Source organism: Danio rerio, chromosome 2 (assembly GCF_052040795.2).
Source record: "Danio rerio strain M-AB ecotype USA chromosome 2, GRCz13ab, whole genome shotgun sequence".
Classification (NCBI taxonomy): domain Eukaryota; kingdom Metazoa; phylum Chordata; class Actinopteri; order Cypriniformes; family Danionidae; genus Danio; species Danio rerio.
Genome location: NC_141022.1, coordinates 18,092,517 through 18,112,242, shown reverse-complemented (window position 1 = coordinate 18,112,242; position 19,726 = coordinate 18,092,517). Strand labels below are relative to the sequence as shown.

General features: G+C 32.3%; 2 protein-coding genes and 1 long non-coding RNA gene across 4 annotated transcripts in view; 2 read left to right on the top strand and 1 right to left on the bottom strand.

The window, feature by feature from the left end:
• LOC147846305 (uncharacterized) overlaps positions 1-19,726 on the top strand; it is a 350,900-nt gene that overhangs the window by 66,399 nt on the left and 264,775 nt on the right. The gene's annotated exons all lie outside the window — the stretch shown is intronic.
• col11a1b (collagen, type XI, alpha 1b) overlaps positions 1-19,726 on the top strand; it is a 181,243-nt gene that overhangs the window by 88,977 nt on the left and 72,540 nt on the right. For both annotated transcript variants that reach the window (XM_087239469.1, NM_001184954.1), the window contains 11 exon segments: positions 935-979; positions 4,843-4,896; positions 4,983-5,027; positions 6,502-6,555; positions 8,626-8,670; positions 12,179-12,232; positions 14,289-14,333; positions 17,547-17,600; positions 17,704-17,748; positions 19,260-19,313; positions 19,448-19,555. In XM_087239469.1, coding sequence (XP_087095595.1) covers positions 935-979; positions 4,843-4,896; positions 4,983-5,027; positions 6,502-6,555; positions 8,626-8,670; positions 12,179-12,232; positions 14,289-14,333; positions 17,547-17,600; positions 17,704-17,748; positions 19,260-19,313; positions 19,448-19,555 — 603 coding nt within the window.
• On the bottom strand, positions 302-8,912 carry LOC137487749 (uncharacterized). Its single transcript, XR_015478334.1, has 3 exons — positions 8,743-8,912; positions 8,578-8,659; positions 302-689 (listed from the first exon to the last, which is right to left on the bottom strand). It is a non-coding gene; the product is annotated as an uncharacterized LOC137487749 (long non-coding RNA).

Genomic DNA, 19,726 nt, shown 5'->3' with positions numbered 1-19,726 from the left:
TTTGTTAAGTAACAGTTTCCATATTTTATGATTCACAAGGGTTTCTGTTTAATTTATGGTTGTACAGTTGGAGCTTGATCTTCTCTGTCGACTTTTGATGTTGAAAATTTAACCCTATAGTTTAACAAAGTGGCTTTTATTGACATTTTAGTAGTTTGAAATAATATAATGTATATAAGCAATAATGTATAGAGCAAAAAAAATCTGTAAAATAAAATAAAATGTACTGGCAGTTTATTATAAAGTTTTTGTACCCTAATATGTAACACCAACCCAGACAATATATCACTTTAAACTTCAGTTCAATTTAATTTACCTTTATTTGTATAGTGATTTTACAATGTAGATTGTGTCAAAGCAGCTTCACATAGAAGATAATAGTAAATTGAAGCAGTGTAGTTCAGTTTTCAGTGTTTATGTTCAGTTTAGTGCGGTTTAATAATCACTGAGAGTCCAAACATTGAAGAGTAATCCATCGATGCACAGCTCTAGAGATCCCGAACCATGCAAGCCACTTGCGACAGCGGCAAGGAAAAAAAATTTACCAATTGCCGAAAGTGAAAAATTAAAAAACCTTGAGAGAAACCAGTCTCAGTTGGGCACGACCATTTCTTCTTTGGACAAACGTCTTGTGCAGAGCTGCAGTCTAGGCGCCATGGGCTGAAAGCTGGACCTCAGTGAAGACTCGTCTAAAAATTTAAATAATGTAGTTTCAAATATTCATCTTAATTATTAAAAATGTTTATAAAAGTCAGTTTTTTTAACTTTACAAGGTTAAAAGTTCACAAATTCATAAATAAATGGGTGAAAATTTTAAAATACAGACAGAAAATGTGGAAAACTGCTAATTTATGGATATTTTACAGTGCATGCTAGTTTTTCTTTATTCTGAGCTGTATTGTGTTGACAAATGTGTTTGTGTTTTTGTCTGCAGGGTGAGGATGGTGAGATTGGACAGAGAGGAATGCCGGGAGAAAGTGTAAGCATCTCCATTTACACCTTCTTGTGTTTCCCAGTAAATTGAAACACTGAAACTTTTTTTATGTCAAAAAACAAACCATAAATAAAAAGTAAAGGGTTTCTTCTGCTTTCTTTCAACGCCTAATCAGAACACTGTATGCGTAGGTGCAGCAGATGTTAAACTAAAGTAAACAGCTACAGTTTGGTTGGCTAACATTTTAACATTTAAACCAAAATTCAATTAGGTGTCAGTGTTAGGAAGGACAGCTCATTGCCCAACAATGTGCAGTGCAAGATTTACAAAAGGTCAAAGTCTTTTTTGGACGACTTTGATGAAAGGTTTGATCGACATCAAATGTTGAATACTGTAAACTTCCCATGTGCTTTTGATAGCTTTTACCCTTCTTTCATGAACACTTCTGTGATTTGTCTTTAAAATAAAAGCATAATTACTTTTATAATAGATTAAGCAATCATGAACATATTATAAAAATAGTTACTCACACTTGTTTGGTGCGACATTGATGTCGGATCCAATATAGTGAGAACATCATTGTCTTCTAGATTACATTTTTCTGAAAATCTACTTTCAGAGAGGAGTTGTGACTTGCTTGTAAAGAAGTCTGTGTTAAACTGAAATGAACAAATTACCAAATTCTTAAAGACATAGCCTGGAACAAACATAAATAAATAAATAAATAAATAAATAAATAAATAAATAAATAAATAAAGTTGATTCAGTGTTTCTTAATAATGGAATCAGACCTGGATGTTGCTAGACCCAATTTACTGGGTCAAATACCCCAGTAAAAATCAGCTGTGTGCCAGTTAAAGCATTTAGAAACAATTTACTTTTTATTTAAGTGTATTTATAAGGAGTGGTAATCCCAGAATAAAGATGTCATTTTCTATGTACAACCTAACCAGCTCTTGTGAAACCAATATATTTTAACCGAAAACAAACTGATGCCTGCACACAAAATATTAAAGTTTAAATAATAGTATGATGCTTTTGATGATAGAGCTTTATGTCTAGCAACGCCTCTGAATCAGGAGTAATGTAACCTAAAGGCTGCTTTTCCACAACTTAGACTTTAATGCAGAGCAGCTAAAGCATTTATGAAAAGTCACTAAATACTGCTGCATGATGTCATCTACTAATTAACATATGTATGATGTCATTACAACCTATTTTACTCTACAGTAATTTTATTATTCCTCACAGACAAATTACCAAGAACTGTTCTCATTTGCATATGAAGGGTTCAGATGCAAAAGCTTCTAAGTGCTATCTGCAATTTTCTGGGGGTAGATTGTATTACTTTTAATGACAAAGAATAGTTTTTTTTATCACCTTTAAAATTAAATAACTGTACATAAACGTAGAAGACTGAGAAAACAATTTATTTTAGAAGAAAATCTCATTTGTTTTTGCCTCTGAACTCTTCATGTATTTGTTTTTTTTAATCCAGTCACGCTTAATCTGCTGCACTGCTAAGATCCAGTGTTGAAAGCAACTGTCCAACTATTTTTTTTTCGTCTCCAATAATTAGACAAAACATTCAAATATGGCCTAAGTAGCTCTAAAAATATTTAGAGTTTCAGCTACATTGAGAAAATCACTAAGGTGCCGTTAACACTAGTGTGTTTTCATCTAAAAAAGCACAAGTTTTGTTGCAGTAGCACCTGGTGTCCACAGTATACTCCGGCATCTCTAACCAGTGAAAATGGAGTGTTCTGATCGCTGTTGTTCAGTTTCAGTGTAGACAAACTGAAATGCAAACTTTTTGAAAATGGAGGTATAGGTATCCACAACTGCTCTCTGATTGGTGTTTTGGACAATTCCATTGTTTATCAAGCCTGTAGCAAATGACCATTATACAAGTGGAACTGCAAGTATAGAAGACAGACAAATAAGCTTATGCACAGTGAGCTTTTGAGGTGTTTTTGGCCTTATAGTGTGGATGGAGGACATTTTTCATAAACAATAAAAACGGCCGTCTCGTCGACGCCAATAACCTATGGTTAATGCCAGTGTTGGGAAACAAGTAGTATATTACAATCTATAGTCACTTTTAAAAAAAAGTAAATAAATGCGTTAGTTGCTTTTAAAGGGTGCAATGTGAATATATATGTGCTATGTTATTTTATTTGTACTTTTTTTAAAGAGATAACATACACGAAAATTGTAATATATTACTTTTCACCCAGCACTGGATAGTCAAGTTGCTCACGTTGATGGACTTGTCTGTAAATCTCCACTTCTGTTATAATAAAGGGGAAAAACCCATAAAAGATAATGATAAAAAATGGTAGTATGAGGAGCCTTTTCATTCGAAAACACTTTTAAACGAAAAGTTTCACTAGTGTGAAGTGTACCATTTATTTTTTTTTAGCTGTCATCACTAAATAAATTCTATTTTAAGACAAATTAAAATACACAACATTTATTTTGAATTGAATCAGTATTTCAAAACATTGCAGTTTTAGCTGCATTTTTGGGTGAAAGTTCATAAAAAAAACAGTTGGCTCCCTGTAGCTACAGTGCATAACATTTATTTTTTTTAAACTATGCCTAATTTGTGATCGAGACAGGTTAAAACTTCAATAATATCAGCATACTGAGTTTTGACTTGGATAATTATAACCGTACAGTCAGAAAAGCACATTAGATTTAAGAAAGGACATCCTAAATATGTTTTTTATTACTTAATACACAAATGTTTCCAACCAGCTATGTAATGCAGAAACAAAGGCTTGTCCATGGGTCTACGCTTCACTTAGATTCCACATCTTCAGGGCTGATTCTGTTGTTTGTTAGATCTCTGCTGATGGACTATTTAGTCAAAGAGCAAGTGAACTATGCGAGACCATTAGTGTGTCGTGACAAGCGGAGAAAGAAAGAGGGAGAGGGAGAAAATAGAAAACTGCAGCGCTGCTTTCCTGTACACAGCCATTACCTAAATGAGCAACAACCAAAAAATACTGGTATTTGAGGTAGGGCGTTCCTGAGGTAGAGTGATTATAGTGGGCCGTCATGGCCTTTCAGGTATAAAGGGATGTTTTTTAACCTCATGTTCTATTTTGAGAGATGGCGAATAGATTTTTGATAACATCATCATTCTAAATCACATTTTTTGTTGAATTATACAACTAATTTCAACTGAAATGCATATGTTTTTCCTTGTAAATGATTACTTATGTTTGGAGTCTCTGAGATATCATCTATTAAACATTCTTTATTCTTCAAAATTTTGAGATTTAACTTAATTTTTTAATAATACTCAACAGAGATGCATTATTTAATCCAAAATACAGTGAACACTTTGTTTCACTATCATCGTCGCTTGAAAAAGCACAAGCATATGACTCCTCAGTAATGATTGTTGTAATTATTTTGTAATGTAATCATAATTTGCTGAGAATAACAAATCAAAAAGCACAAAACATTGGTCCATTATTCAGTTTTAATTTCACAAAAAAAAAAAAATATATATATATATATATATATATATATATATATATATATATATATATATATATATATATATAAATATATAATTTATATATTTTTATATTAATTTATAATTTTCTTATATACTTTAAATTATATTATTTTATTTTATTATTTAATTAATTAATATTTAATTAATTTATTTTTTGTTTAATTTGGTATTTGTCCAATTTTAGGTACCTGTTATCAATTTATATGATGTGATTTTCTTGTCTATATATATTTATTATTCAAAATATAATGCTTTGCAGTTTTAGGGGGTCCATACTGTACATGTATTGTTTGGCCTGGAAAAGGTTGAAGACCACTTTTACTCACTATAATGTTCTACTGAATCCTCCTAACATGTGGTTTTTGATGATCATCAGGGTCCAAGAGGTCTGCTGGGCCCCAGAGGATCTCCTGGTACTGCTGGACAGCGTGTATGTACTACCAGACTTTTTCTTAGTCACAAATATTCTAATATCATGAAACTGACAGCCAGACACTTGTGTTTTCACACATGCAGGGACTGACTGGTTTGGATGGACCACCTGGCCCTAAAGGAAACATGGTAAGTATTTGATCTCCTCCTGTTCAATAGTGTGAGTGTCACTAAAGTGAGCCATTTCTGAGTTTTAGGACTCTGGTTAACTGTCCCATGCTGACAAACTTTAACCTCTCTGAAACATATGTGTTGTCCTGAGCAAAGGTCAGCCTAAAGAAGGCTGTCAGAGAGACCTAATGGCAGTGTCAGGACAGAGCTAATGGCAGTGTCACTGGAGCAGCAGGAGGCTGATCTTTGACCTGGAAGTGCTGAAATGAAGAAAGCATGAAGTCTGACACTAAAATATGCAGCGCAAGAAGTGAAAGATTCATCTGGGGATTCAGTGTTTTCAGCTTGACTATTTTCCCACACACATTTGTTAAACAACTGAGGTCCATGGATGGATGGACGGACGGGCGGACGAATGGATGGTTACAAATATTGGACAGATGGATGGATGGATGGTTGGATGGATGTATGGAAAGAGATGGACAGATAGATTGATGATGGAAGGATAAAGGATGGATATATAGATAATGGATGGATAGATGGGTAAATTAATGATAGATGGATGGATAGATATATGGATGGTATATACATGGATAGATATATAATGATGAGTGGATGGATGGATGGATGGATGGATGGATGGATTGATGGATAGAAAGATGGATGGATGGATGGATGGATGGATGGATGGATGGATGGATGGATGGATGGATGGATGGATGGATGAATGAGTAGATAGTTAGATCTAGATGGTTGGTTCAATAGATAGATAGATAGATAGATAGATAGATAGATAGATAGATAGATAGATAGATAGATAGATAGATAGATAGATAGATAGATAGATAGATAGATAGATAGATAGATAGATAGATAGATAGATAGATAGATAGATAGATAGATATGTATATATGGATGGAATATACTTGGACAAATAGATAATGATGGGTAGATGGTTGGATAGATGGGTAGATTAATGATAGATGGATGTATAAATAGATGGAATATACATGGACAGATACTGTAGATAATGATGGGTAGATTGATGGATATATATATGCAAGATAGATAGATTGGGCATAGTTTGTTTGCTCTGTGAGTTCATTAGCTATTATCCACCACAACAAAACCACCACTGGTATATGTATTTTAGCTGCTCTTCCTTTACTGAAGGTCTTACTTAAACTGCATCTGCCCTTCTTACAATTATGCAGCGTGTTTTCAACTTTTACACATCTCCATGTCTCTTCATCTTTGCCAGTGGTTTAAAGCAGCTATAAGAGATTTTATTACAGTAGGCTTTGTGATTCAGAAAGGAAGGCCAATGGAAAAAGATGGATTTGCAATTTGCACATGTCTGCTGTTAAATGTGTAGAGTATTTTTGGAGTTTGAGGTATCGGGGCTGTTTTTCATATCTGTGTAAAATAAAGCAGTGGAGTCTAATGATAATAGTGTAGTTCACTCAACTGTTTCTGTTAAATGTTGTAACAGGGTCCTCAAGGAGAGCCTGGACCTCCTGGTCAACAAGGAAACACCGGACCACATGTGCGTATCTGTTCATCATCTCTCTTTCTCTTTCTCTCTCTCTCTCTCTCTCTCTCTCTCTCTCTCTCTCTCTCTCTCTCTCTCTCTCTCTCTCTCTCTCTCTCTCTCTCTCTCTGACTTTCTCTTGGTCAGTGTGTGTTTTTATAATCAAGGATCTTCACTTCTTACTTTCACATGAAATCTAAATTTTTGTGGCTTAGATTTGAGGTCATCTAATGTTCTCCTAGACAGAAAAAGTCAGGTGCATTTTTCAAAAATAAATACTGATAATAAAAAAAATTAAGTTTTATGGTTTGAAATGTAATGTATATAATAGGTAAAGACTATCAACATCTAAACGTTTGAAATAAAATAAAATAAATAATAATAGTATAATAAATACTTGCTAAATAAATAAATAAATAAATGTTTGTACCTATATCACATGATGAATCCAAACTGAAGTAGAAATTCCATAAGTTGATTTAAATAATAATATACAGTAAAGAGGATGGTATGTGTAATACTCACACGCATAAAATTCTCCATTATGGCCATTTAAGTAGGTAGAAATACTCAGAACTTATAATGAACCTTATGGGCTCTATTTTAACGATAAAGGTGCAAAGTCTAAAGTGCATTTTGCAAAAGCATTAAGGGCATGTCTGAATGCACCTTTGCTATTTTAAGGACGGAAAAATACGCTTTGTGCCCTGTCACATGGTCTGTCAGTGTTGTGCTTATTCTCTTAATGAGTTATGGGTGTGTTTTGTGCGTAACAGGCATTATTCTAATCAGAGTCTCATCGTCCATTCCTTTTAAGAGTCAGTTGCGCCATGATGCATTTGCTGGCGGACTTTGTAAGTGGAAAAACTAAACGCTTCACTAATGAGTTAAACAGACCATCTGCAGCGTGAGGATAAAGAACAAGCCTCCTCTATTCGGCCTCTTTACTTTCTCTTTAGTTTACTTTTACTCTTTACTTTACTCCTTTACTTTCGTAGATAAGAAATAAATTTTGTTTGTTAAGCGCAAAGATTTTTTTCAAAACCAATTTTGTTTAAATTCAGTTCTAATTTCCAGCAAATTAATATATGGACAATAATAATTAACTGTAGTCAATTAGTTATACTAAGTGTAAGGATTTGGACCTGCATAGGTGCACAACTATCGCGCTCTGCACTGAACTTTAGACCATATAAAGACCAATATAGTTGCTCAATGGTGTGCTCTATTTCAGTTCTTCAAATTAACAATGTGCCAACAATGTGCCTTAACACACCTCCTGTATAGATCTGCACACCCATGAGTCTACAAATTGGTGCAAAAGGATTTGATTATTTAAACAACATGGCGGAAAACGTGAAAATTAGGGTTGCGCTGGTCTGAAGATAGCAATAAATTGCACCAAACACATCTTGCGCCTTATTGCTCCGAGTATATGACAGGGCCCAAAGAATTTTAATGAACTTTAAGAACTTTTATGCACTATATTAAAATAACTATAAAAAAATTAAAGTTAAATTTTATTTTAACAAAGATATTAACAATTAAAATGGTAAAAAATGCTGTCTCAGTAGTTATACCCACAACCTCTTCAGCAATGTTAAATTTGTTTTTTTTTTATTTTAGGAGTCAACAGAAATAACACTACTTTGTATGAACACCAATTCAGCAAATTCAGCTTTGAATCACTGGAATAACATTTTGACTAGTGTGATATAAAAAGATAGAACACCCATGTAGTATCTCTCTTTCAACTGGAAATATAATGCGTCAACACAAAAGCAGGAAACACTTCATTAATTCACCACTGTTCTCTCTCTTTCAGTGAAAATATTAGTAAAAGTCAAGAAGAAAGAGAAAACTGCTAGATCTATTAATCCACATCCATACTCCGTAATTATGTTTCGGTTATACATTGCTCATTTACTCACACACACACACACGCACATAATAATAATATATCCTGTTCAACATTCTTCCTCAGATTTGACTGCGATCTGCTCACACAGCTTTTTCCAATATAAACTTTGCTCTCACATTTCCCCAAGTTGTCCCATGTCTGACTTCCGAAATCTTGTCTCACAGGGTCTGCCTGGTCCTCAAGGCCCCATCGGTCCACCTGGAGAGAAAGTAAGTTGGTGAATGAGCACTGGTCGTCCTCTTTGTTATTACAGACGGCACTTTTTTTTTCCCTTTCCTAACCCTGTAAACGATTAAGCAGACGACTCCTCGCTTTCCAAGCTAGAAGATCATTGCTGACTATAGGAAAACCACACACACACACACACACACACACACACACACACACACACACACACACACACACACACACACACACACACACACACACACCTCAAGACTGGCTAATGCTTGGACAAGCTGGAGATCTGCTTACACACATAACTGTCATTGGTTAGTCTCTCAGACAAGCATTTTGCCGGGGTTTCTGGATGAAGGCCAGAGAAAGAGTCTGAAATGTGACTCCAGGAGTGTTTCCAGACGTACCATATGATTAGATCCCTTCCTTAGTGAGAGGGTGGGGGGTTGGGGTCTGCTTAAGGACTCAAATCTGTTCAAATATACCAACAATTACTTGAGTAACACAGGTGATAAAGGGGAAAAAAGCATGATTTATCAAAGCTTGCTAAATATGAGTTAAGACTGTAAACAAAAATGAGTGCTGTTAAATTATTAATTACAACTAATCACATGCAAAAGGAAAGTTTGTTTAGATAATAATTTTCTGTGTAGTGTGTATTTATGTATGTATTAATACATAAAATTTATTTACATGTCTACAGCAAAGAAAGAAAGAAACAGGAAGGAAGGACGAAAGAAAGAAAGTACGAAAGAAAGGACGAAAGAAAGGATGAAAGAAAGAAAGAAAGAAAGTTAGTAAGTTTTAGTTAGTTAGTTAGTTAGCTCATTATTTTTAAAAGATAGATAGATAGATAGATAGATAGATAGATAGATAGATAGATAGATAGATAGATAGATAGATAGATGGATGGATGGATGGATGGATGGATGGATGGATGGATGGATGGATGGATGGATGGATGGATGGATGGATGGATGGATGGATGGATGGATGGATGGATGGATGGATGGATGGATGGATGGATGGATGGATGGATAGATAGATAGATAGATAGATAGATAGATAGATAGATAGATAGATAGATAGATAGATAGATAGATAGATAGATAGATAGATAGATAGATTATTGGATGGAAGGAATGAAGGAAGGAAGGAAGGAAAGAAAGAAAGAAAGAAAGAAAGAAAGAAAGAAAGAAAGAAAGAAAGAAAGAAAGAAAGAAAGAAAGAAAGAAAGAAAGAAAGAAAGAAAGAAAGTAAGTCGCTGGTTCAAGCTCCAGCTGGGTCAGTTGACATATCTGTGTGGAGTTTGCATGTTTTCCCCGTTTTCGCGTGGGTTTCAGGTTTCACCCACAGTCCAAAGACATGTGCTATAGATAAACTGAACAAGCTAAATTGTCCATAGTATGTGCTTGTAAATGCAAGATGCATGTTTCCTAGAGTTGAATTGCTGCTGGAAGGGCATTCGCTGTGTAAAACATGTGCTGGATAAGTTGGCGGTTCATTCCACAGTGGTGTCTACAGATTAATAAAGAAACTAGGCCAAAAAGAAAATGAATGTATGAAAATAATATAAAGTTCACGCACACATATATTAAATAAATAAAAAAAGTGTAATTAAACTTAAATTAAAAAAGGCAAATAAACTGAAGTGTCTTCATTGTTTAACTCTTTACTCAGAATATAAACACACACAAAAAAATGAAGATGCTTCAGTTTTCTTGTTTTTTTTTTCTTTTAAATGAAAGGACAGTAGGTTAGCTTGATAACCTTTCAAGCTATTTGTGAGGAAGTAGATCAGTGTTTCTCAACCATGTTCCTAGAGGACCAAAAGCTCTGCACATTTTCCATGTCTCTTTAACCGAACACACCTGATTCAGATCATCAGCTCCTAAGCAGAGATTGAATGACCTGTGGGAGTGACAAATAATGGAGACATGCAGTGTTAATGGTCCTCCAGGAACGTGGTTGAGACACACTGATGTAGATGATGCATGCAAGACGATTGCATTTTTGTTGAGACATTCTGACCCTGAACCCAAACTAACTTTTGCAGTTTTCCAGCTGTGATTCTTGGAGATTTGTTTGGCCACTGTAACCAAGTAGACCAATACATAAGTCTTACCTTTTTGGTTTTATGCTTTTTTTTATGGATGACTGAGTGAGTTTGGCCTGTGTGTTTTCTCAATTTCTTGTTCACCCAGGTATACTAAAAAATATATGCTATAAATAGGAATACAATTCAAACATATTTTGCTCATGTGAATTTATAGTGGTGCTATTAATTATGGTAATAATTATTCAATTATAAATGATGTTTTCATTGTGCTTTTGCTCATATTTATTCAGTGTGCCAATATTGGGAATTAATTATTGTCTAAGTATTAATTATTTTACTAATAATGTAATACTAATATATTTTGCACAATATAATCCAATAAAATACAAAACACTGTAATGGTACTGTAACATGTTATATTTAATAATAATAATAGTAGTAGTAATAATAATATTAAGAATATTAAGAATAATACGAATAATAAGAATAATAATAAATAGTTTATTTCTGTATTCTGTGATTCACAGGTGTTTTCTGTTTGTTTGCGCTTATGAATTTCACTAGGGGACCTTAATCTATGCATTGTTGCCTTTTGATATTTAAAATTGACCAATATTTTAGTATTTAGAAACAATACATTGTTTAAGAAGTAATATATTGAGAGTTAAGTCCATAACATTACAATTTTTTCTTCTTTTTTTTCAAATTTACAACATTAAGCCAGGCAATTTATAGAATAAAACTATTAAAAATGTCAATAAAATACTTTTTTTTTTTTTTTTTTAATGTTTTGATATCAAAAATCGTTGAAGAAAAGATCAAGGTCCCATAATGCTATTCAAAGGCATAAATAAACAGGGGGGAAAAAAACATGAATGACAAAATAAAGGAATTCGGTAATTAGTGGATATTTTTACCACAGTAGTCCAATAAACATTCATTTAAAAAAGCATTAAACAATGTACATCATTAAAAAAAAAACAGAGAATTGTTTAAATGTTTTTCATTTTTGATCTAATTTTTGATTTCATTATTAATTACAGTATTAGATTACTTGTTTTTCAACTCTTTTAACTGTGCATTTTTCAGTATCTTTTTCTGTAAAACTGTTAAATGTTCTTTTAGTATAATAAAACAGCTCCTATACAGTTACAGATATATACTACCTGTATATCAATTGAACCATTCAACATTTTACAGCTTTATGACATTATTATTATCTTAACATAAAAAATAAAAAAAAATAAAAAATTACAAAACAACCATAACACTACCATGGTTGATATATAACTCTAGAAGTGGCGCAGTGTTTCCAGACGTACCGTATGATTAGATCCCTTCCTTACCAAGAGGAAAAAGATGATAATGAAGTGCTTTAGGATTGAACTGCTCATAAAAGTTGCCCAGTGAATCACTTGGGCGCACCAGCAAGTGTGTGTGTGTTTTCTTCGTTCTTTTCTCACATTTTCTTTCTTTTATAGGGTCCCGCAGGGAAACAGGGTCTCCATGGACTCGCTGGAGCTGATGGGCCTCCTGTGAGTTGATTTCATTTCATAATTCATCTCTTTGTTCATATTAAGAATATTTTGCACCATCATGCATCATTAGCCATTAAACGGCTCGGGGGAATATGTGTGTTTAATTCACTATTGAGAACTGAAGAGTTGGCATACTTTGCATTCGTGAGTTAAAACTGGAGTGACAAATGGAATTTACTGCATTACAGTTCAAAGAAATGCAACGCAGACACAACAGAGGACTTTCATTAGGCCAACAAAACATCAACATGAGCAAAAACAGAGAGCTTCTTTTAGCTCAGGCTTAGAGCTTGTTTTATATGGACGGATTTTGATTAAAAGGCTTTCAGTTTCCATTCTTTGAATTGCAGTATGTTTGGGTTTTCCATAGAATTGTATGCATAATGTTGAAGTCAGCATTATTGGCCCTCCTGTATAATTAGCCCTATGTATATATACCCCCCCAATTTTTGTTTAACGAAAATAAGTTTTTTTAACACATTTTTTTCAGACATAATCGTTTTAATAACTGATTTCTAATAACTGATTACTTTTATGTTTGTCATGATGACAGCACATAATCGTTTACTAGATATTTTTCAAGCTACTAGTATTCAGCTTAAAGTGCAATGGTTTTATTAGGTTAATTAGAAAAGTTAGGGTAATGAGGCAAGTCATTGTATAATGATGGTTTGTTCTGTTGAAAATTAAAAAAAAAAGAAAAAAAAAATGTTTCCGGGGGCTAATAATATTGATCTTTAAATGCTTTTTAAAAAGATGTAAAACTGCTTTTATTCTAGCTGAAATAAAACTAATAAGAGTTTATATATATATATATATATATATATATATATATATATATATATATATATATATATATATATATATATATATATATATATATATATATAAAAAACAGTAAAAAAAATATCTTTGAAAAATAATTGGCAGGAAGGCCTATAATTTTGACTTTAACTATATATATATATATATATATATATATATATATATATATATATATATATATATATATATATATATATATATATATATATATATATATATATATTTGTTTGTTTGTTTGTTTGTATGTTTGTTTGTTTGTTTGTTTGTTATTTTATTTTAATTAATGTTATTTATTTCTAATAGTCATTTAGATGACTATTGGTTACTATTATATAATCTTTTTTTTTTTTTAAAGATAGCTAAATGTTAAGGATTTTAAAGATTTCCTTGTTTATCCATAAAAAATCTTTATTTAGTAATTTATTTATTTGCAAATTATATTTTTTTTAACTGCCCTACGAAAAAAAAAATGGATTGCACTCCTAATATTGCTAGTTAACACACTCAACACACTTTTTTAAAAATCATCACATAGTTTCTAAAATGTCAGCCTCTACTAAATGGTTGATATGTCGATTTATGGTAAAGTAACAGAATTACAACATATACTATGAAAAATGTGAAAATATGAAGTGTAAAACCCAGGTCCCACTGGAGAAAGAATTTTTGAATACTAAATCATCTTTATTTTTTAAAATATTTTAGATTCTCATTTAACATGCTTAATCTATTTTTTTTTTTTTTTTTTTTTGTAAACCAACAATGCTCTGTGTAGGCCATTATGTAAAACAGCCACTCTTTAAATGACTTTAACAGACATTATTTAAAACAGTCAAAATATGGTCAACCATTTGATAGAGCAGGCAGTTAAAGGGATATGACATTGGTTATTAATATTTAAATAATCCTCCGAAACATTTAAGATTTTTATTATTATTATTATTTTTTAAATCCAACCTCATTCTGCTACATTATTTTTTAAAATGTGTTTATTTATATTTTTATTTATTTGATTTTTTGTTATTTATTTGTTCCTCAGTTAAGAATTCATTACTAAGTAGGTTTCATCGCATGGTGACTTACACCAACTTATTCATAACACATTCTTAATACTGTGATTACTGTATATTACTTTTCACTGACCCACAAAACTTTTACGCAGCTGTGTTTACCTCACATTCATTTCCGACTTTCATTGATGCTTCTTTTATTTGTAATCCTGTCACAGGGTCATCCAGGAAAAGAGGGTCCTCCCGGGGACAAAGGAGCAGCTGTGAGTGTATTTTTAGTTGGTCTTGAAATGAATTGTCACCCAGACTTCCAGTTATCGACCACATTTCAAGTGTAAAGCCACAAATTGCCCATAAGGTACTGCTTTGCAGCTGCCTGAAAGCTTGGTAGCAAAATTACAGCCATTTCTTCCTCTCTGTAATTAACACTTAATGTGTGGCCCTTTCAGAAGTTTAAAGTTAAATCAAAAGTTTTTTTTAGGTGTTAGTATCTATTCGATATCACCTTTTTATTGAAAGGAGAATTTAAAAATGAGGAATAATTAATTTATTCTGCTGTATGCATGTTTCAGTTGAAACTACAACAAACGTCAGACTAACATGCGCTTTTAAATGCACTTCAAAGGCTCTTTAAGGTTATCTATAAGCTAGCATGCAGCAAAACAAAACAAGATTTACATTTAAAAGATAAGAGCATTCAAAATGCTCAGGTTCTCATTTCCACCAATAAAGAATCAAAGTTTTTATGACATCACAGCAGACTTTAGCTTTTTCTCAAAGCTTCTCGTCCAATCAAATGCTCTTTAGTACCTGATCACAACATGATATTAATGCTGCAGCAGAACTGGTCAGGGGGAATGAGGAGGGAAATACTTTGCGATTCAGCATAAAGACTTTTAAGACATTCCTACTCAAAACACACAAAGTTAATCTGTGTGTGTGTGTGTGTGTGTGTGTGTGTGTGTGTGTGTGTGTGTGTGTGTGTGTGTGTGTGTGTGTGTGTGTGTGTGTGTGTGTGTGTGTGTGTGTGTGTGTGTGTGCGCGTGCGTGCGCGTGTGCGTGCGCGTGTGTGTGCGCGTGTGTGTGTGTGTGTGTGTGTGTGTGTGTGCGTGTGTGTAATTATGTCTGTTATACAACTTGATATTTTTCTATATAATGAATGGCACATAAGCTCCATAATCACTAGCCATTTATAGTAAATAGTGTTTTTGAACATTAGTTTTGAGTGTATTACACTGTATATATTATAGTAGTGTTTGTTAATGAATGTTACAATAGAACGTAATAATAACTGTAGTGAACTGATAAACTGTTATAAATACTGTAGTAATTTTTAGTTTTTAACAAGGCTTGGCTGTTTTTCAATGTCATATTATTCCAATGTCTTTTTTATTCCTCACTTGTCAGCTGGCAGTCACTAGCAGGGTCCCTGCGGGTTTTAAATAGGCCTAGTTTCACAAACAGGGTTTAGATTAAGCCAGGACTAAGGCTTAGGTATATTAGGCTATAAGCCACATTTATAAAAATGGCCTTAGAAAAATATATTACTCGTGTGCACCTGGAGAAAACAAAAACAACACTGATGTATTTTAAGACATCTCACCGATAGTTATTTTGAGTTGAGACACCGCAAACATGCAATTTAATCTTGACTAGCCTTAAACCTTGTTTGTGAAACCAGGGGTTAATGTCTTAAATTTCTTAAATTTCTTAAAGTCTGAAATTCACTGAAATATTATCTTGTAGGTTCTAAATCATTTTAAACTGGTCTTAATTTAGTATTAAGACCAGTTAAAAATTATTAATTATAGTATTAATTAATTAAGGTTACACTATCCTTCCAACAATCCACCTCAAAAAAACTATTTTTAATATTTAAGTTTTTTATTGCAAAGTGATATAATTTAAAATAGCTGTTTGACATTTTTTTACACCTATTTCTCCAAATTTAATTACCTCTTCAGGGAAAGAAAACAATAATAAAAAAACTAAACAATTCCTCATGATAATTACATAGCAACATATATAAAATATATACTTTTTAACAATGTTAAACTTGTCATTTTGAAAATAGTGTACACAACTGGAGTTTTCTTGTTTTGACACATTAAAATGTCAATAAAATATATATATACATTTGATTTGTTTTTTGTGGCAACCAACCAGGCCATTACAAATAATCAGTGTTTAGCCGTGTATAAGACATTTTTTAAATATATTTATATTGACAGCAAATGGTTCACTTAAAGAGCTTTGGCTACAAAATGAGCACTTCAAAATCCAACAACATCACTCAGCCTATGTTATTTAAAAATATGCAAAATTATGTAATAAAATTACATAAATATGTATTAAATAGATTATAACCCTTACAATTACGTCTAGATAGTTAAATAAATTTCTTGTATTTAAATGTTTCTGTCGTGTAATGTTCAGCCAAATTGCTTTGCTGGAATCTTGTGTCGTGTGTAGTTAGCACACAGTGTTAGACTGTGTGCTCCTGTTTCTTTTCATTTGTTTTTGAGAGCTGAGGTAAATCATCCACCGTTGCTTTCTTAACGGTTATTAAATTAATGAAAAATGATATTCAAGCTCAAACTATTTTTATTATCATGCTTATTTTATTATCCATTCTTTATAGGTCATAGAAATTTAGATTCTTAGTCAGTGGAAGTGAAAGGGAATTTGACATTTGCCTAAGAGTGTGTGTAGCACATCTGATTAATCAATGCACTTTACTATGCATTGATAGTATTCATAGTATGCATTTTTGAAGCTGCAGTAGATGATTTACTATGCTTCAAAAACACTTTAGTATTTACTATAAATCACTGTAGCATTATTTTCTTGATGAAAAATGAGCGGAAACATCAGAATTCTTTTTTTTTTTTTTTTTTTTTTGGTGACAATTTAATTGTTATATGTTCAATCCACTTAAATTGGTAAAAACCAAGCTGATTTACTTGATTTGTGTTGGGACACCATGATGGAATTGTGTGAAACCCAGCATTCTTACAGTGTATATGTAGGGCATACAATAAATGCTTCACACGTATGATTTTCATTGATGTAAATGAAATAGATTTGGACTCATTTTACTTGAAATCCCACTGTACACACACAGTCACATAACACAGCGTGGCATAGACCACAAAACGTATCATATTTGAATTAAACACTGAATGTTGTATTTTAAAGAGGACTCAATCAGACTCAATATTGTCATATACTGTACGTGTTAGATGCACTTTCATTTGACAACTTGGACAGCTATAAGCTAAACTCTATTGGCTATTCTTTTGAAGAGGAGGAGTTATTCAATATGTCCCGCCCTGTCTTCATATCAGTTGAAATGATGCTACACATCAGAAAAAAACTCTGCATGTCAAGACACTTGAGTGGACATTTAAAACCTAATTCTGCTCTATTATTGCTGATTGATTGAGTGTTATTATGTTTGCTCTGTTATCCTGCAGGGCCAGCCGGGTCCCCAGGGGTCCATTGGTTATCCTGGGCCTAGAGGTGTGAAGGTAAACAGCCCTGATCCCCTTCGTCTCACTGCCTGTTTATTAGCTGCGTTACGTGCTCTTATTCTGTCAGTTAGAAGCTTTATACACTGCTCTGTTCATTTAGGGTGCAGAAGGCGTCCGAGGTCTGAAAGGAGGCAAAGGCGAGAAGGTGAGCTAATTATGCTATCCTGTGTTTCCATTAGTGGTGAACAGATGACAGAATAACTGCTGAAACTCAAAGGCCATTTCTGCAACTGTTTGCTGTGAAAATGGAATCCATCTTTTCTGAGAGTTTGTGGTGTGGGGCTATGGAGATTTATAAGAAGAATTTATGATTTATATTTAATTATTTTGAATCATTTGCACGTTATTGTTTTATATATTTACAAAATTGTCTAATGATGAGGCTGTATACTCCCCAGTGGCCACCAAGTGTCAGTGTTTCATTTACACAGGAGATGAGGCTAATAGTTTAGTTATATTGTCTTTGTTTAAAAAAGAGCTGTCAATTATTATGAAATAGGCCAATATTTAAAACATGCTCAATTGTATATGTAGATTGTGTGGTTAATTGTTTCACTGATCTTAAGATGATTTTTTTTTTTTTTCTCAGACTGAGCAAATGTGAACTGGCAGTTTGTTCTTTAGCCACTAGATGCCAGTATTTAGCCATTATGTTCTAATGTATTTAGGATTACTTGAAATTATTACTTTTTAAAATGCTGCATTTTGTTTTCCAGCATAAACATCTAACAATATTATCTGTGTATTAATAACAACAGCAACTATTGGTTTTGTTGTTGGTGTTGTTGATGATGATGATAACTAATATGTAGTAAAATGTATTAATTTTTAGTACTGATATAATAATAGTAATTATTATTATATTTATTATTATTATTAATGGTAATAATAATGAAAGCAATAATGACTGGAGTAATAATTTATTTTGAAACTACATACAATACGAATGCAGTTATTTAAAATTTTAATAAACGTTTAACAATTTTAATAAATACTGCCTTGATGTACAGAATAATGTTCTTTAAAACAAAAAAGGGAAAAACTGACCCAAACTTTTGACGGGTAATGTATATAAATAAAATAATACATATAAAATAAAATAAATACATAATTATAAATAATTTGTTATTATTTTGAAGCTATGCTACTTTATAATCTATAGAATTGTTGTAAACTAATAAATTAATTTGTTTGTTTATTATTTAGTTTTTTTATTGTAATTTATTTAGGTGGCATTGATAAGTTGTTTTTATTTTAATGTGTCATTTTATTATTTTTTGACAATTTTATATGTAGTTTTATTATTTTTTGTGTATTTTATGAAAAATAGCCTAAGAGTATAAATTATTTTATTGTAATTAAAAGAATGTTATTGTAACAACGTGTGTTATTTTCTTTTTATTCTAAATGTCAGAAATTTTATATCTTTACTAAACTTTTTTTTTTTATATATATATATATATCTAAAACTTTAAAAATGTATATTACTGTATCAAGGTTAGAGTTTGAGATTAAGATTTTGAAAAGACTTGTATGATTAAGACTAAGTTAATTTAAACAATTAAGTAGTATTGTTAATTTATTTATTTATTTTTTTTTTACTGTGATAATTTTACATTTTACCCAAATAAATGATCTGAGTTTGACTGATTTCAGGGTGAAGATGGTTTCCCTGGGTTCAAGGGAGACATGGGCCTCAAGGGTGACAAGGTAAACACCAAACACTTCCCAGAATTCAGTTTTGCTGCATTTAATTGCACTCATAGTCACTCATTAATCATTTGTCCAAGATAATTTAGCTTTTTCTATGACCTGTTTAATGTTAAAACATTTTTGTTGTTCAGGGAGAAGTCGGTGTGATCGGTCCCAGAGGAGAAGATGGACCTGAGGGGCCGAAGGGTAAATCAGGTCCAAGCGGAGAGGCCGGTCCAATGGGCACAGCAGGAGAGAAGGTCAGTTTAAAACTTAGAATGTTCTGAAAGTTCATAAATAATGTAAAAAATATGTGACCCTAGACCATAAAACTAGTCATAAGTGTACATTTATGCATTATCTAAACTTTGAACAAATAAGCTTTCCAGTGATGTAGACTTTGTCAAGACTTTGTCAATATTTGGTTGAGA